The sequence below is a fragment of the Podarcis raffonei genome, chromosome 3 (assembly GCF_027172205.1).
Source record: "Podarcis raffonei isolate rPodRaf1 chromosome 3, rPodRaf1.pri, whole genome shotgun sequence".
NCBI lineage: Eukaryota > Metazoa > Chordata > Lepidosauria > Squamata > Lacertidae > Podarcis > Podarcis raffonei.
The window spans coordinates 121,226,623-121,253,881 of record NC_070604.1 but is presented as its reverse complement, the minus strand read 5'-3'; the positions used below and the strand labels follow the sequence as shown (position 1 = coordinate 121,253,881).

At 48.8% G+C, this 27,259-nt stretch overlaps 1 protein-coding gene across 1 annotated transcript in view; it reads left to right on the top strand.

Moving 5' to 3' along the window:
- PNOC (prepronociceptin) overlaps positions 1-25,667 on the top strand; it is a 51,199-nt gene extending 25,532 nt beyond the window's left edge. The window contains exons 2-3 of the mRNA XM_053383825.1: positions 12,037-12,184; positions 24,178-25,667. Of these exons, the coding sequence (XP_053239800.1) occupies positions 12,056-12,184; positions 24,178-24,744 (696 nt within the window). The 5' untranslated portion in view covers positions 12,037-12,055 and the 3' untranslated portion in view covers positions 24,745-25,667. The remainder of the gene's footprint in view (positions 1-12,036; positions 12,185-24,177) is intronic.
- The last annotated feature ends 1,592 nt before the right edge of the window (positions 25,668-27,259 follow it).

Here is a 27,259-nt window from a genome sequence, read left to right as displayed (position 1 = left end):
AAGCAGTGGCGGAGGAACCCTCTCCATCACCTGGGGTTGGACACCGAGGGGCGGGGGCGAACCGCCTCGTGGTGCATGCGCGACATCCATATGGACTGCGCATGTGCAGCAGCAGGTACAGACTGCGCACACGCAGCAGCCCGTACGGTCACCACGCGAGCGACAGCCCATACGAATGCCGTGTGGACGTGGCGCAAGCGGCGCCCACACTGACTGCATGCGTGCCCTCCGCCGCTCTACAGCTGGGGGAAGGCAGCGGGCCATCATGTCACCACCCCTGGCTGGTGCCCGGGGCGCCCTCCCTCTGCTCCCCCTTTGTACGCCCCTGGGTGTGAGGGAATGTTGTCTTTTCCTTCACAAATCCTGTCTTAAGGGCACATTTAAGATATGAATAGGGTGTGAGCCTGACCTGGCTCAGAAACTAAGTATTCATCATTACAAAAGACTGGCCAGGCTCCCCAGGCAATCCAATCAAGTGACCATTAAACAGGTAACCTGGCAGACAGGAGGTAAACAACGCACTCAGATTTCTGCTGTAGACCACCTTTTCTGTGATGTAAGTATGATGTATCTGGGGGGTGGTCTTAGGTTACACCCCTTCTGTGATGTATGTATGATATATAGAGGGGTGGTCTTGAGCTCCACAGCAGGGAATTTAAAATGTCTATATAAGGGCAGGCACACCTTTGTTCTGGGTTCCTCCTCCCTCCTGCGTGTGGTGAGCGAGGACCCTGTTGCAACAGATCAATAAAGATCAGGCTTACTAGCTGCATTGCTTCTCAATATTCTCTGGTTGGCCTCTGTTATTTTCTCCTACCAATAGGGAACCTACGTAAGGACACTATATGGGCTCTTGGATACCCCATAAGGGAAAAAAGGGCAGATTTTTGTTCACAACAGGTGCAAGGGAAAGGCAGATGTCTTGGGAGATGCGAAGGTCTTCAGAAAAAGGAGCCTTCAAAACAGAGGTCTAGAATCTCTTTGAACCAACACCTTGAACTTACCTCAGTTGCTGTTTGGCAGCCCGTGCTATTGACTCCCTGAGCTTTCCACATAAAAACCCCCGTATCAGACCACATGGGCTCCTTGCGAGCTTGCCTTGCGCGCTTGATAAGAGACATTTACAGTGCCTCATCATTTCTGAGTCCGGCCAAATTCCCGCTGCGGTGATTGACGTGAGAATCAGTGCTTCAATCACACACCCACTTCTTTGATTGCACATCGCATCCCAGACTCATCGCTTCCCATAAACTCCTGAGACCCTCTCCAAAACAAAGGCAGTTTCTCCCCCTCTTCCTCCTGCTATCATCTGCCCATCACCTGTCACCCTAATCAAGTTGTAAATTAATCCCCCAACTCTGGCTAAGAGATTTCTGACCAGAGAGATATTTTTAGCCCTTCCTTTCATGACACAGCTCGGTATCTTTGTTGTCGCTTTTAAGGGAGAAAAGAAGAAAATGCTTGAGTGGCGTTAAAGGTCTGATGGTGCTTGACTCCTAATCAGACATGAGGAATGGCTTTTATTCTGACTTGTCTCCCACAAGCCCTCTTCTCAGAAGTTGCTTAAATGATTGCTAAGGGGCTGCAAAGATATGTCTGTGCAGGAAATTTTGCAAGTTGGCTCCCTCCAGATGGTGTGGGCACTTCCTAATCCATCGGATCATAGAACTGTAGAGCTGGAGAGGGACCTGAGGGTCATCTAGTCCAACCCCCCTGCAACACATCTACATTGGATAAGTTTCCATTATTGTGGTCTGAGGATGTGGACAAACTGCGTCAAGAAGTGCAGCCGGCCACCTTTCGCTTGACCTCTGTCCATCATGGCTTCTTAGAGCTAGCCATAGTGGCCAGACTGGGCGCAACCAGAGAGTAAGCAATGCTTCGCTGGAAGAGGACGAAGTGCCTTCCCCTTTGAAGGAGGTAGTGGTGGGTCACTTCCTTAAGAAGTCCATGAAGGAGAGTGTGCTGGGCCCAGGGGTAACCCAAGAAACGCAGTCGAGGTCCAGTCCAGAATCCGAAGGTTCCACTGGGAGTCAGTCCAACAGGGCCAAGGCAGGACAGAAGGCAGGAAACCAGGCGAGGACAGGTACAGGATCTCAGGCAGGATTTAGCAAACAGCAATGTTGGTCCCACAAACTGGGGTGGGGTCCAGCAGCCTTTTATCTCTGTTGGGTAGCGGCCGGTCCTGATCCCCCGGCGACTCACCTCCCTGTCTCGCCTGAAGGCAAGCACTCCTCCTGCGAGTACTCAGGTCTCTCCTTCTCTCAGACCTGAGTCTTTGCAGCTCACGAAACGTCGGTGGGTTACTAGACCCAGAGGCCGCCTCAACCTCTCCTGACCCAACCGGTAGTGGAGCAGCTGTAAGTGATGGCCCAGCTGGAGGCAAGGAGGTCATCCCCGCATCTGGAGCCAGGGCAGGCTCAGGCCCCTGACTCGGCCCAGCTGGTGTTTGTTGCAGGGGAACCTGTGCAGACTGGGGCTCTTCAGGATCAGGTCCAAGACTTGGTTCAGATGCTGCCTGAGGCAAAGGATCCGGTGCAGAGTGAGACTCCTCTGGTTCTGAGTCCGAGCCCGAGAAACCACAGGAGGGGAGAGAGTGTTTGTCCTGTGTTCAAATCCTCCTTGTGGGGTCCCCATAATGGGCTTCTGGCTGGCAACTGTGAGAACAGGATGCTGGACTATTGTGTGAACTGCCCTGAGATCTTCAGATGAAGGACAGTATACAAAATAAAACTCTGTGATGTCTACTTCTTTGGCGATCACTCATAGCGAAGCAAGATGGTCTTCCATGAACACAGTCTTAACAATGAGTCCATAAGTGACGGTGGAGGCCAATTCTGGATCCACACGTCCTTCCACAGTGGGGACATTGGTTTCCGGGCAGGAGTTGATCACAGTGTGGATCTGCCAAGTGTGCCTTCCTCTTAGCACGTTTCTCCCTTGCGTCCTGAGTTCGAGTGTCTTCAAAGCCCATGACACTTTTGGTAAAGGCTGTTCTCCAATGGGAGCGCTCGCAGGCAAGTGTTTCCCAATTGTTGGTGTTTTTACTACATTTTTAAAGATTTGCCTTGAGACAGTCTTTAAACCCCTTTTTTTAAATAATATTTATTAAAGATTTTTTAAAAAAAATTATACAAAAAAAGACAAAGCAGAAAAATAGAAAAAAAATACACCCATCATTCTCAAATTTTTAACTTTCGTTACCTTCTTTCTTTGACCTCCTCCTCCTCCTCCCCTTTCTTGTATCCTGGTTAATAATTATCACAGCAAATCCTTTCCATAGTTCATAATATTTTGTCCTTACATTACCTTAATCTATTTTCATCTTGTCTTATAGCAAACCTTAAAACTTAAAACTTAAATCTTATTTTTATCAACTTCTCATAACCATATCATTAACCTAATTCTTTAAACATTTTTACTAGAACCAAATAGTTCCATTTCAACATTTTTCTAACATTCATCAATTATTTTAAAACAGTCCTAATGAAAAAAGAAAAAAAAAGATAAAACAATCCAATATTCATCCAGTGTCCCTTCCTCCTAGTCCCGGATTTTGTCAGTCCTTTTTGTCCCATTAATCTAGCCCATTAACCTGGTATCCTTATATCCGAGGCCCTCAAGTCTCTTCCATGTCCCTTCCGCGACTCTTCTTCATATTTTCCTTTCACTCGTGGGAACTCCATCTTAGTAATGTTTTTGACCCTTTTCAGCAGATCAGCCCTTTAAACCTCTTTTGTTGACCACCAGCATTACGCTTTCAGGGAGACCTCGAAGTCAGTACTTGACATGGCACCCAATCTAACTGATCTTCAGGTGCCTTGTAAAAACATTTTACTGTCATGAGTGTTTGAGGGCTCTGCTTTTTAGTGCCTCTCAGCAGCTTGTAGAATTCAAAAGGGCCTGGGGGCCTTGTTGCTACTGAACTGCTTTTGCTGTTTTAATTGTGAATTGCTTTGAGAGTTGTATATTGAAAGGCGTGGTGGAATTCTTAAAAAACAACAATTGCTGCAGCCCTAAGCACACTTTTGTGCACTGTGGGGAGTAAGGCTTGTTGAGTAAAGAGGAGCTTACTTCTAAGGAAACATGCAGAAGACAGAGGAAAGAAAGTACTTCCTTCCACAAGGGCCAACAATGATCTAAAATCCAGCATGGCTTTCTCCCGATTGAAGTGCAGAGAGTTTGAGGACCGGGACATTCGCAGAGAAACCAAAATGCTTTTTTACAAAGCTATTGTACTACCAACCTTACTATACGCTTGTGAAACATGGACCACTTATAAACGCCATCTCCAAATCCTCGAAAGATTCCATCAATGGTGTCTCCGAAAAATTGTACACATCACTTGGGAAGACAGGCGAACTAATATCAGTGTACTAGAAGAAGCAAAGATCACCAGTGTTGAAGCAATGATTCTTCAACATCAACTTCATTGGACTGATCATGTTGTGCGGATGCCTGATGATCGTCTTCCAAAGCAATTACTCTATTCTGAACTTAAAAATGGAAAGCGTAGTGCTGGTGGTCAACAAAAAAAGGTTTAAAGACTGTCTCAAGGCAAATCTTAAATGTTTTTAAAAAATTAAAAAAAATTGGGCTCTGAAGACGCTCAGACAGGGCGCAAGGGGAAAATGTGTTAAGAGGAAGGCACGCTTGGCAAATCCACACCGTGATCAACTCTTGCCCGGGAACTAATGTCCCCACTGTGGAAGGATGTGCGGATCCAGAATTGGCCTCCACAGTCACTTACGGACTCACTGTTAAGACCGTGTTCATGGAAGACGATCTCTTACAACTCTACAATGTCTCTCTTCCAACTCTACAATTCTTTGATTCTGTGATTCTCAAATGCTGCACTAGATGAGCCATTGGCTTGACCCAGCAGAAGTGTTCTTGTGTACACATCCGAGCCAGGCAAGAGAGCTCAAGGAGGACACAAAGCTGCAGCCTTGGGAAAGGGGTGTGGCCATGGGAGGGGTCCAAGGGCCAGATAGGGATGTCTGGAGAGCCACACTTGGCCTCCAGGCCTGAAGTTCCCCACTCTACTCTATCGCTTGCTTTATTTCCCCCTCCCAAAAATTTTATTTTTGTAGAATCATAGTTTTCTTGAAGTCAAACAAAGCAAATGCAAAAGAGCAGCACAATAGATCAGGCAGATACTTAAATCAGGTAAGTAGAGTACTTGAGACCATGAGGAAAACCAGATTTCACCTTGTACTGTTGTGGAGAGAGAATCCTGCATATCTGCATTTGTTGTATGAAAGATAAAATCCCATCAAACAGAACAGAATCTTTCATGATCCTCCAAGCCTTTGGCAACACGTAACTTACAAGTTGTTGTTTTTTCTGACAGTGTTAAACTCCACATATTTTAATACCAGAGCGGGACTCGCAAGTTCTGGGAAGCTTTCCGTTTGGGGGAAATTGAGGTTTCAACATCCATGGGCTCATCCACATTCCACTTGTTCCATGTCTAGAAAGCACAGATCTCAGAGGTTTTCCATTCATCCTGCTGCTTTCTCTGGGAAAAGCTACTGTTTACCGCTGAATCAGAACAAACGTCAACCCGCAGAAAAACCGACTGATGTTTGTTCTGATCCAGCAGAAAAGTTTCCCGGGAGAAAGCAGCTGGAAAAGCAGAAGCCTGTATGAGCCTCGTGTCAAGAAAGTTCCTGAGAGTTGAACCCTCTCAGCAGATCTTCTCATAGCTTGATTTCTTGCATCGATCAGGGTGTTTGGACTTGAGGGCTTGCGTGGCAAGTTCCCACCAACCCCCGGTGGAAATAAAGACACATGACACAATTATTAAGGTTAATGGGCTAAATAAGGCCACACCTTTATTGGTTGCAGGTGATGAGCGGTATTGGCTTAGGCATTGGTCCTAACTGACTATATCCGACTTCAACCCATACACTTGAAGTCCGGGATGAGTTAGCCACCATTGGGTGAGTCCTGCTGATGCACATCAACTAGGAACTCCCCCGGGGTCACCGCTAGGGGGCGTGCCTTAGGCCCTCACCTCCCTAGGCTTCAGACAGGGCCACGACCCCCGGAATCCTTTATCGGACTACCCTTCAATATGTGGGGCAGGTGATGGCGCTACCTCCCCTCTTCCATCTACAGAGCAATACCAATGCCTATCTGCCAATACCCAGAAAGTTGTGACAATTTGCTATGAGGCAGGCGAAAACCAAGTGGCTGGTACCAATTTGCCAAGTGGAAAAAATCCTACCAGGCCCCTCAACGGTGACCAACCAAGGTCCATAGCAAGGTCAAGGAACGGAAACCTTATAGGGCAAGAGGGTGGGAAAAAGCAGGAACAGCTGGCAGGTGGGGAAAGAGGGAGATCCCCAGCCGCGTCCTGCATTAAATAGGGCAGGCCACGCCCCCAGAGCCAGCCGATTGGCTGGCCAGGGTGTGACGTGGTCGGGAATCCCCCAATCGCGTGGGCTGGGCTCCAGCCACCAAGCGCGTGGTGGGGTCGTGAAGCCCGCAACCCCATCTCCTCTGTAGGGCGGAAGTGGCTTTGCAAGGCCTGCTGCAACATTTAACCTACCAACGACCACAATATCTAGCCTCCCCAGGGCCAGAGATGGCCTTTCCTTTTCCTTTTCCTTTTCTCCTTGGGGTGAGCAAGCCACATTGCTTTCCGAAGCATGCCAACTGTACGCGATGCTCACATCACTTTCCCGGCACCGGCGAGGTAGGCGAAGGTTGCAAGCGCGTCACAAATAGAGCTCCCCTCCAGCCAGGAAGCATAATTCTTCGTTCCATCTGCCAGCAAACCTTGGAGCCGGTCAGGAGCTATCTCGCCCTGCGTGAGAGGAAACACAGATCAGGAGTTTCGCAAATAGAGGCAGGGAGGAGATGGGGAAACAAGCATATCCCTGGCTGCGCTCGGCCTGACTCGCTGCATTGTGACAGGCTTCGAGTACCCTCCTGCCTCGGGGTCCGATTCTCTTAATTTACTTAATGAGTAACTGCACCGTCACAGGTTCTGCTTGAGCCATCACACCAGTGAGCAACGCTAGGGTTTGTTTCAGCATGGAGGGAAGGGCGTCATCAGAGCTCGCCCCCCCCCCCCAGCCGAAGCTCAGTTCTGGCACCTTTCAGGTGGGTGCCATTGCCATTCTAAGACAACAAAGGAGAAGTTCATGCTGAGCTCTGGCACCCCTTTTTCTAGAAAAATGGCACTCGCCGTCACCTTCATAAGTCAGCTGCAAGAGACCTTTCTACACAACTTGTGAAAGCCGCCCGTGTTTCTTTTTCATTTGTTTATTTGTTTATGTTTTAAAAATTGTATACTGTTGTGTCGCTTTAAAAAATCTTAATAATAATAATAATAATAAAATTTATTTATATCCCGCCCTCCCCAACCGAAGCCAGGCTCAGAGCGGCTAACAACAGTAAAAGTAACAGTTTACATAAAATCACAATCAATTAATTAAAATACATTCTAAAATCAATTCATTCTAAAATCAGTTCTTCGAAAGTCAGGCAGTCAGGCAGGAGCAGAAGAGTAGAACAGCAGTTCCCGCCCCCTCCTTTCTCAAATCATCAGATCAGGAGATTCTTGCAATGGGAGGGGGTGAAAATATCAAAACACCCTCCGCGCCACACACCCCTCGGGAGTGCGCCCGTCCTAGGCAGTGCGGGCATATGTTCTGCTGCTATCGGGATGTAAGGGTCAGGTGACCCCTGGGTACCCTGGACCTAAGTGTCGTGAGGTCAATTACGTCCAGGGGTCCGGCACACTTCTCTTGCGCAGCTCTGGTCTTCCCCCTGGGACCTTTGACTCAGCAGAGCATAAAACACAGCGGAAGCAGAAGCAGGAACGTTCTGTCGTGTGGTAATAACTCAGGCTGAAACGCAGCAGTCTCCTTATCTTAAAGTCTTTATTCCTTAGCAAAACACAACAGCTATAAATCTCCTGGCGAGAGTTCGCCCATGTTGCTCCTTTCTCCACGGAGCTAACACGCACACTGAAAGACACAGAGAAACCACTCCCTTCAGTGTTCTAAGCCCGCCCTCAGAATGTGAGGCGTCATCACTCAGAACTCTTAACCCTGTAAGTTCTGAGCCACTCCTAACACCCCCTCTCGAATCACGTTCTGAGAGGACTTCTGAGTGTTCAACACCTTCCCCATTGCCTTCCGCCCCTTCCTGGCATCGTTGTTAGGCACCTGTTGAACCTCACAAACCTCAGGTTCGCACTGTGCGAAACCAACCCACGCATTTGTGACCTGAAACCTCTCAGGTGGAATTCCCTTTGTAGCCCGCGAAGACCGCCTGGGCACAAACTGGGGTGCTCCTTTTGACCCACTGGGGCCAGCATGTGCGTCTTCCTCATCAGAAGACTCCCCCTCTGACTTGACACGTCTGTGAGCTTTCTCCATTATGCGCACAGGAGATGAGGGCTCACTCTTGGACACTCCTTTAACAACCTGTGGAGACGCCCTACTCTGTTCAGGGACCTGGTCTCCACCAGCAGGTTCAGGCTCTGGCTCTCTTTCCTCCTCAGAGTCAGACAGACAATCTGAGTGAACGTCAGAGCGCATTTTGCGCCTTGCCCAACCATCCTGCTCAAAGAACTCAGCCTGTTTACTGACCAGAAGCTTGGTCTGATCACCTTCTGGGTATGCGAATCTCCACCCTTTTGTCGCAGGCTCATATCCACAGAAGATCATTTCCTGGTACCTTGGGCCACCCTCCTGCTGCAGAAACTTTGGTACAGGCACCATGGCTCTACTACCAAAAGTGCGAAAGAAATGCACAAGCGGCTTCTGCCGATGAAGCAGGAAATACGGGGTGTCACCTACCACTGCATTGTAGCACCTGTTCATCGTGAAATTGGCCGTTTTTACTGCCTCCCCCCAAAAACTTTGAGGCAAACCAGAGTCATCCAGTAGGATCTCGGATGCTCGAACCAGAGCTTTACTCCTAAGCTCTGCCACGCCACTCTCCTGAGGAGAAGTCACCTTGTGACGTATCCCCCTCTGGCGAAAGAAACCCTTTAGAGCAGACCCAGTGACCTCTGAACCTCGGTCACATTTGAAACCTTGCACCTTGGTGGAGAACCTCAGTTCCACCTCAGCAACCCAATCTTTGATCAGTTGCGCTGCTTCCTCCTGCGTTGTCAGAGAAAAAGCCCAGGAGTTCCTAGTAAAATCATCGATCAAAATCAGCAGATGCCTGGCTTTGCCCAGACTTGGCTGAGGCATAGGCCCAAACAGGTCTGCGTGCACAAGCTCAAAAGGCTTTGTGGTTACCCTCTCCACTCTGGGATTATTAAATCCCTTGTTTCTGGCTTTTCTGCAAGCCTTGCAATTCAAAGGTTTACCACATTCTTTTACCTTGCAACCTTTGGTGCACTCTGATAACATCTGGACGTCCTCACAGGACCCATGTGACATTCTCTTGTGCCACACGCAAGCACACGACACATGAGTGTGATCAGTGGCTTTCCCAGTATTCCCCTCACCCTCCAGTGGTGTTTCCAAAACAAAGAGGTTGTTTTGATCCTTTCCAACACTTACGAGCTCCTTCCCATCTCTGGAAATTGTACAAACATCTTTTTCAAAACTCACAGAATATCCCTCCTGTAAAAGGCATGGTACAGATAGCAGGCAATGTTTTATCTCAGGGAGAACATAAACCTTCAATTCAGCCTGCAAGAAAGAGACAAACATGTTAGAAACATGGGTTATACGTCCCTGTGAACCTGTAGCAAATTTAACTGTTTTCTCAGTTGAAACAGCCTTGCAGTTCCACATTTGTCCATCAGGTGGCGCTGTGACCAAATGGGCATTCGCAGCCGAGTCAACAACCCAACGTAGGACTCTCCCCCCTCCGGAGTTGTCCTTCTTTGTTGCCTTAGCAACTGACTTCCTGCTGCCCCCGACCTTGGGGCGTTCGCTGCAGGTGTTCTCCAGAACCGCCATCGAAGCAGTCAGCTGATAAGCTTTCCCACGCCTGCTCCCTCTGTTGCCATGGAAACCCGGCTGGTTCCCATGGGAAACGACCTTGGAAACATCCTGCCCTGGCTCCGTTGCTCTCTGTGGGCAGCTCCGACGCAGGTGTTCAGCCGAGGCACAAACAAAACATCGCCTAGTGGAAAACTTTGCAAACGTGCCTTTGGTCTTCTCTGCCCCCCCAACCTTTCCAGCAGCACTCCTCCTCGAGGCTTTTCTGCTGTTGGGAAAATGGCTTTTGGCTTCTGCTGTGGTTTCTCTGCAAACCCCCTCCAGCTCCTGCCAAACAGCCTGGGCACTCTCAAGACCCTTGGAATGGCCTGCAACCCCATTCTCTGGTGCAAAGCTCCTCTCTTCTCTCAGCTGTTCTGCAGCATGCAGCTCACACGTAGGGGCATTCTGGCAGCCCTCCAACACAGTCCCAGCCCCCTCTGGGCCTCCAGCCCCCTCTGGGCTTCTTGGGCATGGTGCTTCCTCAGAGCAATTCTCAGCCCCCTCTCGCCTGGCTCCCACTGCTTTCTTCAGTGCCTGCCTTCTCCCGGCCCAGGGCTTGCTCCTGTCCACCTTATCAACAGGGATTGACGACTTCTGGCTGTCTGCCATCTCTCCCCGGGGGCCCAGCTTACTTACAGGTACCTCCCGGTCCGGCAGATCTCAGCTCCTCCCAGCAAACTCCTGGCTGGCACCAGCTACTCCTTAGCTGGCCTTTGGCTGCTCCTCAGCCTCTTTGCCTGCAGTTTCACTTCCCAGCGTCTCATCAGCTGGCCTCTGGCTGCAGCCTCCTCACACGCACGAACGTTGCTTATCTTTATTGCTGACCTCCATAACCTGTCGTGAGGTCAATTACGTCCAGGGGTCCGGCACACTTCTCTTGCGCAGCTCTGGTCTTCCCCCTGGGACCTTTGACTCAGCAGAGCATAAAACACAGCGGAAGCAGAAGCAGGAACGTTCTGTCGTGTGGTAATAACTCAGGCTGAAACGCAGCAGTCTCCTTATCTTAAAGTCTTTATTCCTTAGCAAAACACAACAGCTATAAATCTCCTGGCGAGAGTTCGCCCATGTTGCTCCTTTCTCCACGGAGCTAACACGCACACTGAAAGACACAGAGAAACCACTCCCTTCAGTGTTCTAAGCCCGCCCTCAGAATGTGAGGCGTCATCACTCAGAACTCTTAACCCTGTAAGTTCTGAGCCACTCCTAACACTAAGTTGTTCAGGGCTTTGTAAATGAATGCAAGAGCCTTGAACTGGGCTCAGTAGGAAGTGGACATGTTCTTGCACCTGTGGCCCTGCCGTCTCCTGTGTTGTCCTTCAAATCCCTCTTCAGAACCCACCTTATCTGCAAATCCTTTGAATTTATATGCTTCTTGATTGTAAGCATATGCCCGCTTACAGATTAGCCTCAACCAGAGCCAGGGCCTTTTCAACACTGGCTCCAGCCTGGTGGAACGCTCTGTCTCATGAGACCAGGGCCCTGTGGGATCTGATTTCTTTCCGCAGGGCCTGTAAGACAGAGTTGTTCCGCCTGGCCTTTGGCTTGGAATCAATTTGATTACCTCCCCCTCTTCTTTTTTCCTTTCTCCTTCTGTGATGGAACTCCTATTTGGGGACTTCCCTGGCTTTTTTCTGGCCCACGTAGGACCAGTCTGGATAGTTAGCCTTGGTGAAGACTTGACGTTTTTATCCCCCAAAAAGTTTTTGATTGAGTTTCCACTGAAATGAGATTGCATTTTAATGTTTTAATGTTGTATTTTAATCTTGTTTTTTAAGCTGTATTTCAATCAATTATTTTTATACCTGGTGTTAGCCACCCTGAGCCCGGTCTTGGCTGGGGAGGACGGGGTATAAATAAAATTTACTATTATTTATTTATTTATTTATTTATTTATTTATTTATTTATTTAGCATGAACCTCTGTGGGGAGGCAATACTGCAGGACTAGTGAGAATGACACAAAAACCTACTGGGTTGGAGTTTTCTTCCACTTCTAGTGACCCAGAGTCAAAGAACGGACAAGGACAGTTCCATCTTTTGACCATTCCACTCTCCCCGGTTCCTTTTTGCAGGTTTTTGAGAGCTGACACCATGAGGATCCTCCTTTGGAACATCTTGTCATTCTGCCTGCTTGCTTACGCCACCAGCGACTGCCGGAGAGATTGTCTGAACTGCCACAGACATTTGTACAGCCACCAGCAAGATGACTTCAGTCTTCTGGTGAGTAGTCCAAGCAGTAGCAGGCTTGCGTCATACGGCACACAGTGCAAGGCAAACCTACCTGATCCATCATTTGTGAACCAATGCACATCCTTTGAAATTTGCACTTCTCTGAATTTTGCAATGAGTTTCTCCAGCCAAGTAGTGTGTACAGAAGTGCAATAAAGAACAAATTAGGGGAGATTGCTTTGCAAAAATGCGTATATTAGGCAGTATTGCATGCATTTGCACTGAAGTGCTGGTGAATTTTTAGTAAAGGTACAGTGGTACCTCAGGTTAAGTACTTAATTCGTTCCAGAGGTCTGTTCTTAACCTGAAACTGTTCTTAACCTGAAGCACCACTTTAGCTAATGGGGCCTCCTGCTGCTGCCGTGCCGCCAGAGCACAATTTCTGTTCTCATCCTGAAACAAAGTTCTTAACCTGAAGCACTATTTCTGGATTAGCGGAGTCTGTAACCTGAAGAGCATGTAACCTGAAGCATATGTAACCCAAGGTACCACTGTAAAGGTAAAGGGACCCCTGACCATTAGGTCCAGTCGTGGCTGATTCTGGGGTTGCGGCGCTCATCTCGCTTTACTGGCCGAGGGAGCCGGCGTACAGCTTCCGGGTCATGTGGCCAGCATGACTAAGCCGCTTCTGGCGAACCAGAGCAGCGCACGGAAACACCGTTTACCTTCCCACCGGAGCGGTACCTATTGATCTACTTGTACTTTGACGTGCTTTCGAACTGCTAGGTTGGCAGGACCAGGGACTGAGCAATGAGAGCTCACCCCGTCATGGGGATTCAAACCGCCGACCTTCTGATCGGCAAGTCCTAGGCTCTGTGGTTTAACCCACAGTGCCACCCATGTCCCTGTGCCACCCTCCCAACATCATGTGGAAATGTGGAGAACTCAACATAAGATTGGAAAAAAGGGACCAAAACTGACAGATTCACCTGCCCCTATCCTTAACAGAGGCCCCTGCCTCACTCTGCCCAATGCTAGGGCCAGCCTGTTCTTGATATGCCAGCAATGATTTTGGGCCGCCTTCTAAGCTCCAGTCCTGGCAGCTCAAAACCAGGTTTCAAAGGAAGAGGTAAATACCGTTCTCATCTCCACGCTTTTTCTCTCTCCTTGGCTGATCAACAGTGACACTTTTTGCAATGGGCTTTTTCTCCTTACCTCTCCGTCTCCCGCTTCTGGCGCTTGCTCCTTCCCATTTGATGAGAATTTATGTCCCAGCCATTCCCTGCCCTGGCTCCATTTCTCATTGAGTGGGGCCCTAAAGGAAGATCATCGCCAAGGCATCCATCTGCATTCATCTAGGTCACCATCTGAGCCCACCTTGGAAGCGTGTTCCAGCCCGGCCGATTCGCACCTGCCTGCACAATAAGCTTATTTTAGGATAACTCCTGTGAAGCATCTCTGAAACAGAAAGTGACTCTAGAAGAGGTCTTTCTCCGTCTGGTCCCTTCCACATATCTTGGTGCTATGTGGTCCTGTGCCCCAGGCCAGCCCTTGGGGGCTGGACTAGAGGACTCTAGTAAAAAAGGTAAAGGTACCCCTGCCCGTACGGGCCAGTCTTGACAGACTCTGGGGTTGTGCGCCCATCTCACTCAAGAGGCCGGGGGCCAGCGCTGTCCGAAGACACTTCCAGGTCACGTGGCCAGAGTGACAAAGCTGCATCTGGCGAGCCAGCGCAGCACACGGAACACCGTTTACCTTCCCGCTGGTAAGCGGTCCCTATTTATCTACTTGCACCCGGGGGTGCTTTCGAACTGCTAGGTTGGCAGGCGCTGGGACCGAGCAGCGGGAGCGCACCCCGCCGCGGGGATTCGAACCGCCGACCTTTCGATCGGCAAGCCCTAGGCGCTGAGGCTTTTACCCACAGCGCCACCCGCGTCCCTAGAGGACTCTAGAGGACTCTGCAATTCTCTGATTCTACAATTCTCTGATTCTATAAAGAAGTCCTTTCTTCTACTGTATCTGTCATGAATTGTCCAACATTCCGCTTCATCAAATGTCCACGACTTCCAGTGTTATGAGAAAGGGAGAAAAAATTATCCACTTTCTCAATGTCATGCATGGTTTTATAAACTCCTAATAATAAAAAAAAAATTGTATTTATATCCCACCCTCCCCAGCTGAAGCCGGGCTCAGAGCGGCTAACAACAGTAAAATAATACAGCATTCTAAAATCAATTTCATTATAAAATCAGTTCAAATCAAATTAATGGCAACCATTGGGCTAGAGTTCTGTGAGGAGTACCAAAGGAGGGGGTCAGGCTGTGCCCTGGCCAAAGGCCTGGTGGAACAGCTCTGTCTTGCAGGCCCTGCGGAAAGATGTCAAGTCCCGCAGGGCCCTAGTCTCTTGTGGCAGAGTGTTCCACCAGATCGGGGCCACAGCCGAAAAAGCCCTGGCTCTGGTTGAGGCCAGCCTAATCTCCCTGTGGCCTGGGATCTCCCAGATGTTTTTGTTTGAAGACCGTAAGTTCCTCTGTGGGACATACCAGGAGAGGCGGTCCCGTAGGTACGAGGGTCCTAGGCCGTATAGGGCTTTAAAGGTTAAAACCAGCACCTTAAACCTGATCCTGTACTCCACCGGGAGCCATTGCAGCTGGTATAGCACCGGATGAATGTGATCTCGCAGCGAAGACCCCATAAGGAGTCTCGCCGTGGCATTCTGCACCCGCTGGAGTTTCTGGGTCAGTCTCAAGGGCAGCCCCATGTAGAGCGAGTTACAATAATCCAGTCTGGAGGTGACCGTCACGTGGATCACAGTGGCTAGGTCAGGGCGAGAGAGGTAAGGAGCCAACTGCTTAGCTTGGCGGAGATGAAAAAATGCCGCCTTTGTTATAGCTGCAATCTGCACCTCCATGGAAAGGGAGGTGTCGAAGATTACACCCAAACTCTTAACGGACGGTGCTGGCACTAATTGCGCCCCCGCAAGAGATGGGAGTTGCCCCCCCAATCCCATATCGTCCCGTCCCAGCCACAGGACCTCTGTCTTCGAAGGATTTAACTTCAACCGGCTCCCACGTAACCATCCAGCCACATCCTATGATGTAAATTAAAAAGTCCCAAATACTGCAATCTTTTATTCCCCCACAGAGGAGTCCCTCCCATCTCCTTGATCATTCTGGTTGCCAAACGACCAAAGAGGGCTTCTCTGAAATTAAGGCACGGACAGGATCCTTCGCCTCAAAATTATAGGAAGTTCAATGCACTCTTATGCCCTTGACCTTGGAGGGCTTCCTTTCCACAGCTGATACTGTCATGGCCGGACGGTTTGTGGATTGGAATGAATGAATGAAAGCAAGCATGCCTGAATGAATGAATTAGCAAACCAAGGAGCGAAGCCAGCGTCAGCTGTCTGGCCTGGACTCCGCATGGTGCTGGCAAACCATCTCCTGCCCATTAAGAAAATGCAGTGGACAGGTCATTAAGATTCATTTAGTCAGCCACCTCATTTCAGGGAAATGCCAATTTTGCCACCAGCCACACACACACACACACACACACACACACACAATGGGTGCAACCTTGAATCTCACTCCAAGGGCACTGCAGAAGGCAGAGGCTCTCTGCTAGCATGGTGCAGTGGTTAGAGCAGGGGTCAGCAGGGGGGCGGTCCACTGTCCCTCAGACCTTGTGGGGGGCCAGACTATATTTTTGGGGGAGGGGGATGAACGAATTCCTATGCCCCACAAATAACCCAGAGATGCATTTAAAATAAAAGGGCACATTTTACTCATGCAAAAACACGCTGATTCCTGGACCGCCTGCAGGCCGGATTGAGAAGGCGATTGGGCCGCATCCAGCCCCCGGGCCTTAGTTTGCCTACCCATGGCATAGACAAACCCTAGCAGAATGGAAAGAGCCAGTGAGACACAATTATCTCTGTCCCAGTCTCTAAGAGCTCCCAGGGGCTCCAGAAATTGCCCACAGTTCAGCTTCCTAGGAACGAAGCTCAGCGGAGACTGCAGTGTCTTTAGGATATATGGTTATATTTACACATATGCACAACCTGAGCCTGGGGACATGGGTGGCGCTGTGGTTAAACCACAGAGCCTAGGACTTGCTGATCAGAAGGTCGGCGGTTCGAATCCCCACGACGGGGTGAGCTCCCGTTGCTGAGTCCCTGCTCCTGCCAACCTAGCAGTTCGAAAGCACGTCAAAGTGCAAGTAGATAAATAGGTACCACTCCTGCAGGAAGGGAAACGGCGTTTCCATGCGCTGCTCTGGTTCGCCAGAAGCGGCTGGACTGAGAAGGCGATTGGGCCGCATCTGGCCCCCAGGCCTTAGTTTGCCTACCCCTGCCCTGGGAGCTTCCCCCTGCGTTAATTTGCCTGGTCAGTGAGCTCACAGCACGCTGGCTCCCCACACAGTTCAGCCCCCACATGAGATCAGCTGTCACCAGCAATGTCTCTTGAAGGCATAGAGTCAGGCCACATGGTGAAGCTGACAGCTCAGTTCATAGCTGTCAAGCGTCCCTTATTTGGGGGGGACAGTCCCTTATCCCAGCGCCGTGTCCCGCTGCTGTCCCTTATTGATGATGTCCCTTAAATAAACTACTGAAGGTAATGGGGCCCTTTCTATGTCCAGCTATCCTTTGTCAACAACAAATTGTTGCTGTTTTTTGTGTTGAATATATACTATATGGTAATTTATGGACCTAATAGGTATCTAAAGCCATTTGCACGCAACAAAATATGTATTTTATCAAAGTAATTGTTGATCCCTCATTTTGGCTTCTGAACCCTTTTTTCGAGGCTGCTGGTCCCTTATTTTCAAATCTGTAAGTTGACAGCTATGGTTCAGTTTGCCAAAGCAAGAGCAATTTCAAAAGGCCTCCCTTCTGCGTGAAGAAGCCATTCGGGACAAAAAATGTAGAACTCTCTGCTCAGAAGACCCAGGGAACTTCAAAACTTATAATTAGTCCAAGTTTCCCACTTTGCTCTTTCTTGAGTCAGGCTGTGCAGAATAAATAGAAAGCTAGACTTTTGCAGGGCTGCGTTTTAAAAAAAATACAGACAAGCCACCACAGAGAGAGAGAGAGAGAGAGAGAGAGAGAGAGAGGGTAGAATTAAATGCAAGCAGTTCACCTGCTAATGAAAGTTGGGGGTGGAGAAGGGAAGCCTTTGGAAACAGTAGCCTGATTGCAGAAGTAAGCGGTTTAGCAACCTGAGCGTGAAAAGAGAGCTGGGTTCTTCGCTCTTGGCACTCAAAGACCCCTTGCTGTGAATTCAATTCCTTTCCAGCAAAAGGGGGGGAAGGAAGTTACTGTCTTATAATTGACTTCTGATGGAAGTCAGTGATCCCTCTAAGAACCTGTTTGCAATCAATTAGTTATGGGGTGAGAAGAGATGAACAGAGAAAGTTTGGGGTCTGGGGGGGGGAAATATCTCCTGGCTACCTGCTAATATATGCAAGACTGGGACCTTCTCAAATACAAGTGAAGTGTCGCCACTTGGACGAATGCCAGCAATTCAGCCTTGTCATCCCGTGCTATCTGGGGCCAGTTTTTGCATTAGACCCACAGGCCTCAATTTCCGCACCATTGCTGGGAAGCCTGTCTCTGGAAGTCCGAAGCACTCATGTGAATGATGGGAGAGAATGATGAGAAACTTTGTTTGTTTGTTTGTTTGTTTGTTTGTATGGATCAGAAGCTTTCAAGGTTTCAGAGAAGTGGTGTCTCTAGGAAGGCAGTCTGTGAAACCAACAATCAATCACATAAGGCAAGAGGGATTAACTCTTTATTAGAAAAAAAAAAGGATTTGCACAGGAGTGCCATGCCTAATGAGCGCAGCAACTCATCTCTGGTAGGTCTGGCCCCAGTGCTGGATTTACATATAAGCTAAACAAACTATAGCTTAGGACCCCACTCTCTTGGGGCCCCCAAAAAATTTAAAAGAAAGAAAAACCCTGGATGTACATTTCCAAAATATAAGATAAAAAAAACAAATAAAATAAAACCTATATACAGCAACAGTGTTTTGTGTTGTGTAGGCTCTTAGGATGTAAGTCATGGGCTCTGTCTGCTCGCCTGCTCCCTAAAATATCACTGGTTCGCTCCTTTCTATATATAGGGTGCCTACATTCTGCATGGACTGTTTGCATGGCAACATGTAGCATGCAGCTGCAGACTGTGGTGCAGCACAGTTGAATGTAGGTCAAGCTGTTGTGCCTGTTATCTAATATTAAAGAGTGCTTGTAGACTGATGATCAGGCAGCATAGGCCAAGGGTATGAACATATATTCAACATAAAAACCAGCGACAATTTGTTGTTGATGTTGATTTTAAGCCAGCAGAGCCAGCGTAGTCCAGAGGAAAATTGGCCACCCTCCAGGTGCCCGGCTTGAATCCTTGTTGACCTCCCTGGCTGCATTCTCCAGCAGGATCAAGGCGAGGTCTCTTCGGCGATCCTTTTCAACGTGAAAAGAACACACCATTCCTCCCCCTCCCATATCCAGGGGGGGGAAAGAGACAGACAGAAATATATTTACATGTCTTTATTTCTGTCTTTCAGCAGTACAGAGAAAACATGTCTGTACACTCTGATTCCAACTGCAGAGAGAGAATAACTCCACCCATGTACTTCCAGTACAGGGTCATGTGCCACTCTGAGCTAATATCCGGTGCTCAGTACACTGTCTCTTGTTCCCACGGTACATTCCAATAACATCAGTTTCCTGTTTACCATTCCAGCCACCTGGAGCTCGCTTCTGCATTGCTCCTTTTTCGTAACATCCTCCCCCAAAAGAATCAATGCGTGTTGCGGCAAGCAAAGCATGATCCAGAGAAGAAAACAAACAGTTGTTATACACATAACACTCCCCTGTTGTTTCAGTTCCACCCTTGGAACTCCCCGCCACTGGTTTCCCCAGTGTACCTCTCTGGTTGTCTGGCTTCCAAGGAATGAGTGCATCTGCACTACCTTGGCTAGCAACTCTCTGTTGTGTCTTTGTCTCTGACTTAGACACAGCTCCAACCTGTCCTCGGTTGTTTACAACAGCAACACATGCAACAGCTAAGTTAGCAAACTCTTTTGAGTACCTCTTGGGTGGTTGACCCTTTGTAACTCTCTCGGACCTACGTATGAGGTGCTGATCCTCTCTGCTCACTGGTCCAGTCTCAGGACTCTTTGGAGAACCAGTTCCAATGGTAAACAGTGGTTCATCCTTCAGTTGTGAAGGCCTATCCATTGTGTGAGACTTCCTCTCAATGACTGTGACAACTGAGCTCTGCGAGCTATCACTGTCACTCTCAGTACCACTGTAATCTGTAAAATCACCATCATCATCTGAATCGTCCTCAGTGGGAAATGTGTGTACTATCACTCTCTCCTGTTCAGGAGCACTCTCTAGAAATTTTGTGAGAATCACCTGACCAGATTCAGACAAAATTACTCTGTAGAGACCCTTTTCATACCCCACAAAAATGCCTCTGGCATTCTTTACTCCACCTGGAGCTTCTGTCCTCACATGAGACCCAAAAACCTTGAAATGGGCAACAGAAGGTTTTCTATGGAACAGTTTCTCAAAAGGAGAACTTCCCAACTCTTTTGAAACCTTTCTCATCTTCGTATAACAATACGACATCAGAGACTCGGCCCAGAACTCATGTGGCAGATGTGAACTAAGCAATTGCACATTCATCCCCTTTTGCAATTCTCTGTTCATCCGTACACAGACACCCCTGTTCCACGCTTCCGCTGAAACAGCAACTTTGTGTCTTATTCCTTTCTCCTGCAGGAACCTCTGGAAATCCTGTAAAAGAAAAATCTGCTTCTCGTCTGTGAATAGACAATCAATGTTAGCATCATGCATATTCTTAACCTTGTCACAAAACTCCTGAAACCTTTCTAAGGCTTCCTGTGGCTTTTTCAACACATAAATCCAGACAAAATTAGAGAAATGATCCACACACACAAGATAAAATCTTGCATTGCCTCTAGATGGTTCTAGAAGACCAATCACATCAGCATACACACGCTGAAATGCTCTGTTGACCCCGGTCACCTTCTTGGACACACCTGCAAGAGAAACTAGGTTAGACACAGATGAATTACATTCCATGTAATCACTTTTGTCAAAAGTCAACAAATATAGTCCATCTTTCTCTCTGGCCGAAAGAAATAACTCTCCATCTTTGTAGATCTTGCAGCTCTCAGCATCGTAGGACAGTCTCAGTCCTTTCTTTGCAATCTGCGAAACACTCAGCAGATTGAACTTCAATTCAGGAACCAAGTAAACATTGTTTATTGTTAAGTTCAGACTCTTAAGATAGACAGTCCCTACGCCGGCCGCTTCCAGCTCCTGACCGTTGGCCTGTTTCACAGCGAAGCTTTGCTTCTTAAACGTTGAAAAGAGCCCTCTGTGTGGGGACATATGGACCGTGCATCCAGTGTCAATTACAAACGCGTTCCCAACATCTGGCGTGGTTCCCTTCGCCATCAAAGCCTTTCCAGGTTTCACCATAGGCTTGGTATGACCTTTGCCTGACGCCTCAGGCTTTGCTGAGCGGCCCTTAGCTCCTTTTGGCTGGCGTGGCTTCTTACAGTTCCGCTGAAGATGCCCAGCCTGTCCACAATTGTAACATCGGACAGCGTTCAAAGCTAGAGCTTTCTCTCCAGTAGCTTCATCTGCGGGGGAATTAGAACTCCGTTCCTCCCTCCCCCTGTCCTTTACTTCCAGTGCAGCAAGTCTGTCCTGTTCATTCAAAACGACGGCACACACCCTTTCCGCGGTCAAATCGTGAGCCGGGAGGGAACCAAGCTGACTGGCAATGGTTTTGTAAGTCCGATTTAGGCTGTTGATCATCATGAAGCAAAACACTTCCTCCTGCAGACGGAAATTGCGTTCCACCATCTGCTGGCGCAGATATTTCATCTCCGTCAGGTGCGCTTGAACATCTCCATCAGGCGCAAGCCTCAGATTGGTCAGCTTCTCAAAATACAGCAACGCTGAAGAACCAGCATCCCTCTGATGTGTTCTACGCAGCGTTTCCCAAATTTCCCGTGCATATTCCAAACCCTGAATATGCACCAATTGGTCATCTGACACACACAGAATTATAGCCGTTCTGGCTTTCAGATTCTGTGACTCCCAACCTCGGGTTGGTGCTGCAGGGATGGGGTTCTCAATCACGTCAAAGATCCTCTGATTCTGCAGCAGGGCCTTCATCTTTATAGACCAAGATGAATAATTGTCATTAGTCAGGGGAGGTGGATAGGGTAACCCTCCCCCCTTCTTGGAATCCATGCTGAAACCAAGTCTGTGCTTTCAATCTCAAGCCTGCTTTCACTTTCAAGCCAGTAAAATCCAAAAGTCTTCTTTCGGCTGTTTACTGCTTCACTGGCAGGCAAACTTTTGGGCTGTATTCAAAATCCTTGCACATGCTGCGCAGAATTCAAAACAATTCCACTTCCCAGGCTCTTTTTGAGCCATTCAGTAACTTTACAAGTACTGGTGGTCGTTGCCTAGCAACCTTTCTCGGGACGGGAATCCTTATCTACCACAGGAATTCCTGGTATGCCAGCCTTTCTTTCAGAGCTGTTTTTCTTAAATGCAGCTCTTTCGTGAACAGAAAATAATTCAGCATACCTTTTTGGGGCTCCGTTGCCTTTCGGTGTCCAGCTGTCTGATCAGCTTTCTGGCTGCAGGCAGACGCTTTCTTTATCTCCTTAGGTGCAGAGGATGGCAACGATTCATCGACCTCTCACCTCTCATGCAGATTCTCATGGATCTTTAGCCATCGGCAATGCTACCAGATGTTGATTTCAAGCCAGCAGAGCCAGCGTAGTCCAGAGGAAAATTGGCCACCCTCCAGGTGCCCGGCTTGAATCCTTGTTGACCTCCCTGGCTGCATTCTCCAGCAGGATCAAGGCGAGGTCTCTTCGGCGATCCTTTTCAACGTGAAAAGAACACACCATTCCTCCCCCTCCCATATCCGGGGGGGGGGGAAAGAGACAGACAGAAATATATTTACATGTCTTTATTTCTGTCTTTCAGCAGTACAGAGAAAACATGTCTGTACACTCTGATTCCAACTGCAGAGAGAGAATAACTTCACCCATGTACTTCCAGTACAGGGTCATGTGCCACTCTGAGCTAATATCCGGTGCTCAGTACACTGTCTCTTGTTCCCACGGTACATTCCAATAACATCAGTTTCCTGTTTACCATTCCAGCCACCTGGAGCTCGCTTCTGCATTGCTCCTTTTTCGTAACAGTTGACAGCTGGACATATAAAGGCCCCATAACCTTCAGTAGCGGAGGGCCTCATCAAACCTAAATCTGGCCTTGTCTGGCCCCCATGAAGCAGTTGTGGAGAATGAAGGTCCCCACCTCCCCACAGCTGCCTAAGTCCCCTCCTCTCCAGGGTTTCCCCCAAGCAATCGGAGACTATGTCTGTGTGAAGCTAACTTCTCCACTCTCTTTGTGCCTCTCTTGATTCCGGCAAACCAGGGAGGAGGGGAGCAGAGGCGGGTGAGGGCAGTGAGCCTCCACCTCTTCCCTGGCGCCCTCCAGAATGTGGCGCCCTGGCACCCCGCGCCACTAGCCTTTATGAGTAAGACGCCCCTGCCCACAGGAGTAAAAACCTCGAGCATTGGGGTGACACCGACTTTTAAAATTTCCCTCTTTCCCCCAGAATACACTGTGAGCAGCATCACTGATACATCATCACTGCATCACTGGCATGTCACAAATGGGGAGGGGTATACAAGGGTTAGGGACGCGGGTGGCGCTGTAGGTTAAACCACAGAGCCTAGGACTTGCCGATCAGAAGGTTGGCGGTTCGACCTTGACGGGATGAGCTCCCATTGCTCGGTCCCAGCTCCTGCCAACCTAGCAGTTCGAAAGCACGTCAAAGTGCAAATAGATAAATAGGTACCACTCCGGCGGGAAGGTAAACGGCGTTTCCATGCGCTGCTCTGGTTCGCCAGAAGCGGCTTAGTCATGCTGGCCACATGACCAGCTGTGGTCAGCTCCCACGGCCGGCTCCCTCGGCCAGTAAAGTGAGATGAGCACCGCAACCCCAGAGTCGTCCGTGACTGGACCTAACAGTCAGGGGTCCCTTTACCTTTACCTATACAAGAGTTACACAAGTTCAACATTAGGTCCCTTTATCAGACACCTTTCCAAACACCTCTTAAGTCCCCATCACCCGAAGAACAATAAAACTCTTGACATCTCCTTACCCTCAGGACTTGTCTAGAGATGGGCTTTCAGAACACCTGACTTGCCCAACTGACTCTGCTGATGTCTAGTGTTGCCCCCCTGGTCATTCCCTGGGTGGGGGGCCTTGTATGTGCTCTCACACTTGGGGAATTATGGCGGGATGCCCTGTTCCTGCTGCCTATGGGACTTCCTGCTTCTTGGTTCATTGAGGGAGGTAGAGCCCAAATTCACCTTTCTTTAAGGGTTAAATGGCATCGGAATGAGGAGAGTCGGTTAAAGTAAGGATTTTCTATGAATTTATAAAGTATCTAGCTGTCGTCGAAAGGATGCATTCAGGAATAATATTTGTAGCATTGTTGGGTGGCACTGTGGTCTAAACCACAGAGCCTAGGACTTGCTGGTCAGAAGGTCGGCGTTTCGAATCTCCACAACGGGGTGAGTTCCCGTTGCTCAGTCCCTGCTCCTGCCAACCTAGCAGTCCCGGAAGCTGTACGCCGGCTCCCTCAGCCAATAAAGCGAGATGAGCGCCGCAACCCCAGAGTCGGCCACGACTGGACCTAATGGTCAGGGGTCCCTTTACCTTTAACAACTTTAAAGATGTGCCCCCCCTTTTATTTCTGTAACAGTACTTACAGTCTTCTTAAGTTTAAAAAGAGAGAGATTCATTTTAAAATAGCCTGCAGCTATTTTAATAATGGCCCTTTCCTAGATTTCCTCCTTCAAAGAGAAAGATGATTACCGTAACCCCCGCCGGTGCAATACTCCTGAAACTAAAAGCGCGAACACGCTCCTCCTGAAATTGTTTCTTCCTTCCTCCCTTCTTGCAGATCTGCGTCATGGAGTGCGAAGGGAAGCTGCTCTCCAGCGCCACCTGGGGGCTGTGCAGCAAAGCCACCGGCGGCAAAGCTCCTTTGCCCCTCGACCTCGACAGCCTGGAAGACGATGCCAGCCAGCCCTTGGAGATGTGGGACGGCAGCCTGCGGCCAAGCAGAGGCGGCCTGAAACGTCTCGGCAGCCTGGCCCGGGCGGCGGACCTCGACAAGGCCGGGGGCGAGAAGGGGGTGTCCAAGACGAGCGGCCTCTTCCGGCAAGCGGAAGGTGGAGATGGCGACGGGGTCCAAGCTCTGCTGAGGGACTTGCCAGCCCAGCTCGACATACCGAAAGGGGTGAGCGGCTTCCTGAGCAGGCCGTTCGGTTATGAGCCAGTAGGGGAGGCCGGAGTCCAGGAGCTCCAGAAGCGGTTCGGGGGCTTCATTGGGGTCCGGAAGTCTGCTCGGAAGTGGCACAACCAGAAGCGGTTCAGCGAGTTCCTGAAGCAGTACTTGGGGATGTCTCCGCGATCCGTCGAGTACGATGGCCTAGCTGACGACCCGAAAGAGCAGAACGAGATCTAGGCAGGTGGATGGACTCCCCCCCTTCGCGGCGTTCCCGTTTTTTTTCTCGTACCGCCAACTTATAGTGAATTGGTTCAGGTCTGCCGAAGCCTAAGGAGTCAACCCCGTAGCTTCCGATTTAGTCCCTTTCCGTTCTCGTTCTATTTATCGTTGTTCCCACGTTTGCAGTCCCAGACCGGGAGTTGAGGCTGCTTGCAAATGAAAATATGAAGCGTGGATAGAATGCGAAGAGCTAAAAAGATATGAGAGATAAGCAGTTGAGCTCTAACAGAATTAAAAGACTGTGAAAAGATAAGATGATGGAAACAGCCAAGTGCTATTAGCAGCCCTTCTTCGAACAAACAATTCCCAAAGGCCTGTTGGAATGAAACGGTCTTCACCTGCAGGTGGAAGAGCAGGGAGAAGGGAGCCTGTCTAGCCTCACTATGGATGGAGTTCCAAAGTTGCCCAGGAAGAGGAGCCACCACCGAGAAGGCCCTGTCCTACGTCCCCACAAAGCACGCCAGTGAGGGTGGCAGGACCAAGAGAAAGGCCTCCCCTGAAGATCTCAGAGACTGGGCATGTTCATATGTGGGAATATGGTCTGTCAGGTTGCCTGGACCTAAGCCATGTAGGGCTTTATATTGATTTATTGATTTGTTGATTTGTTGATTTGTTGATTGATTGATTGATTGATTGTACTCCAGATGTTTTTGGTTTATGAGTCCCATCACCCCCAGCCAGCACTGTTAGAGGTGACCCAAGACACCCCTTCCACATCTGTAAGCAATCTATATTTTAGTGTGTTGGCACCTACACCTTTGGAACTCCCTGCCAATTGAGATCAAACAGGCGCCTTCAAAGTACTCTTTTCAGTATCTGCTAAAAACATTTTTGTTGAGCCAAGCCTGCCAGTTATCTAAAATGCTGTTTTAAGAAGAAGAAGAATTATTGCTGGTTTTAATTTTTTTTAAAATGTTTTAATTGTTTTCCCCTTTTTAAAAAAATAGGTTTTTGTTCTGTTTTGCAAACTGCTTTCGGTTTTATTTCGTTTTTACAATCAAAGGTATCTAATTTTTATGTAATTAATTAATTAATTAAAACATCGGGGTGGGGGGGCGCGCCAGGTTTAGGAAGGCCGTTGTGATTGTGTAGGCAACTTATTGACTTCTATATAAACCTCCTTGGGATATTTATAGAATCACAGAACTGTAAAGTTGGAAGGGACCCGGGGGGGTCATCCAGACCAACCCCCTGCAATGCAATGCAGGAATCTCAACTAAAGAATCCCTGATAGCTAGAAATGAAGAAAGGCTGAGGTTTCTGGCTTGCAACTTTGATATTTGTTCTATTTTAGCACCAGAATTTATTGGGACCGAGTCAAAATCCTGGATTATGTTCCCAAAACGAGGTTGACATCTTTGGATTGGCAGTACTGTGGTGTTTGTGGATATTTTGTTCCCCCTTCCTCATCCCTCTCCATCTTTCTCTCTCTCCCTATGGCATGCATTTTGTCAAAGCCGCTGTCTATGGGCTGTCACTTTCAAAGGTGTATTTTTGTAATTACAGGGGTGAGGAGCCAATGAGATTCCCGTTGCCCCCTTCCTCTGCCCTGCCTGGTAACAATCGTCTCCGGAAAAGACCGCATGACTGAAAATTAGCAATGTAGCGAGAGCTGGGCGCACCTCCTTCTGTTAACCATTGAATGTTCAAAAACAGGGGAAATGAGACGCGAAACCCTGTTCTTTTTAATTGTTGCAGACGCCAAGATTCCTCCATTAAACTTGTACATAGCAAAAAGAAAAAAAGAGAAAAGATTAATAAATTACTTTTCTATTTCTACTGTAGCGTTGTGGTCAGCACACCGTCAATGAGCATGGCGCTAATGTGCTACCTGGGCGTATTCTCCACCCACACCCCTGTCTCTGCCCTGGCCACCCCACTCGCTCAAGTCTCGGGCAGAGATCTGAGTCAGAGGCCTGCCTTGCAGACTTGGCGCTTGCCCGTGGCTCACTCGAACTTGCTCCCCAACTTTCAAAGGAATATTTAGGATCGCTTTCCATGCACAGGGGACATAACAGGTTGTTTTTGAAGCACCTTTGTGTTTGCACACTAATTCGGCACGAGTGAGGGGTATCAGAAAGGCGAAAGCCCAGGATGGTAAAATGCGTGTGCCAAAAACATTTGAAAAGAAGAAGATCATGCACAGGTATTTATACAATAATGTCAGGTGCCTCTGAGCCAAGGTGGGCAAACTGGAGTACTTAAAGATGGGCATAGACCAGGGGTCAGCAAACCTTTTCAGCAGGGGGCCGGTCCACTGTCCCTCAGACCTTGGGGGGGGCCGGACTATATTTTTTGGGGGGGAATGAATGAATTCCTATGTCCCACAAATAACCCAGAGATGCATTTAAAATAAAAGGGCACATTCTACTCATGTAAAAACACGCTGATTGCCGGACCTTCCGCAGGACGAATTTAGAAGGTGATTGGGCTGGATCCAGCCCCCGTCCCTTAGTTTGCCTACCCATGCCCT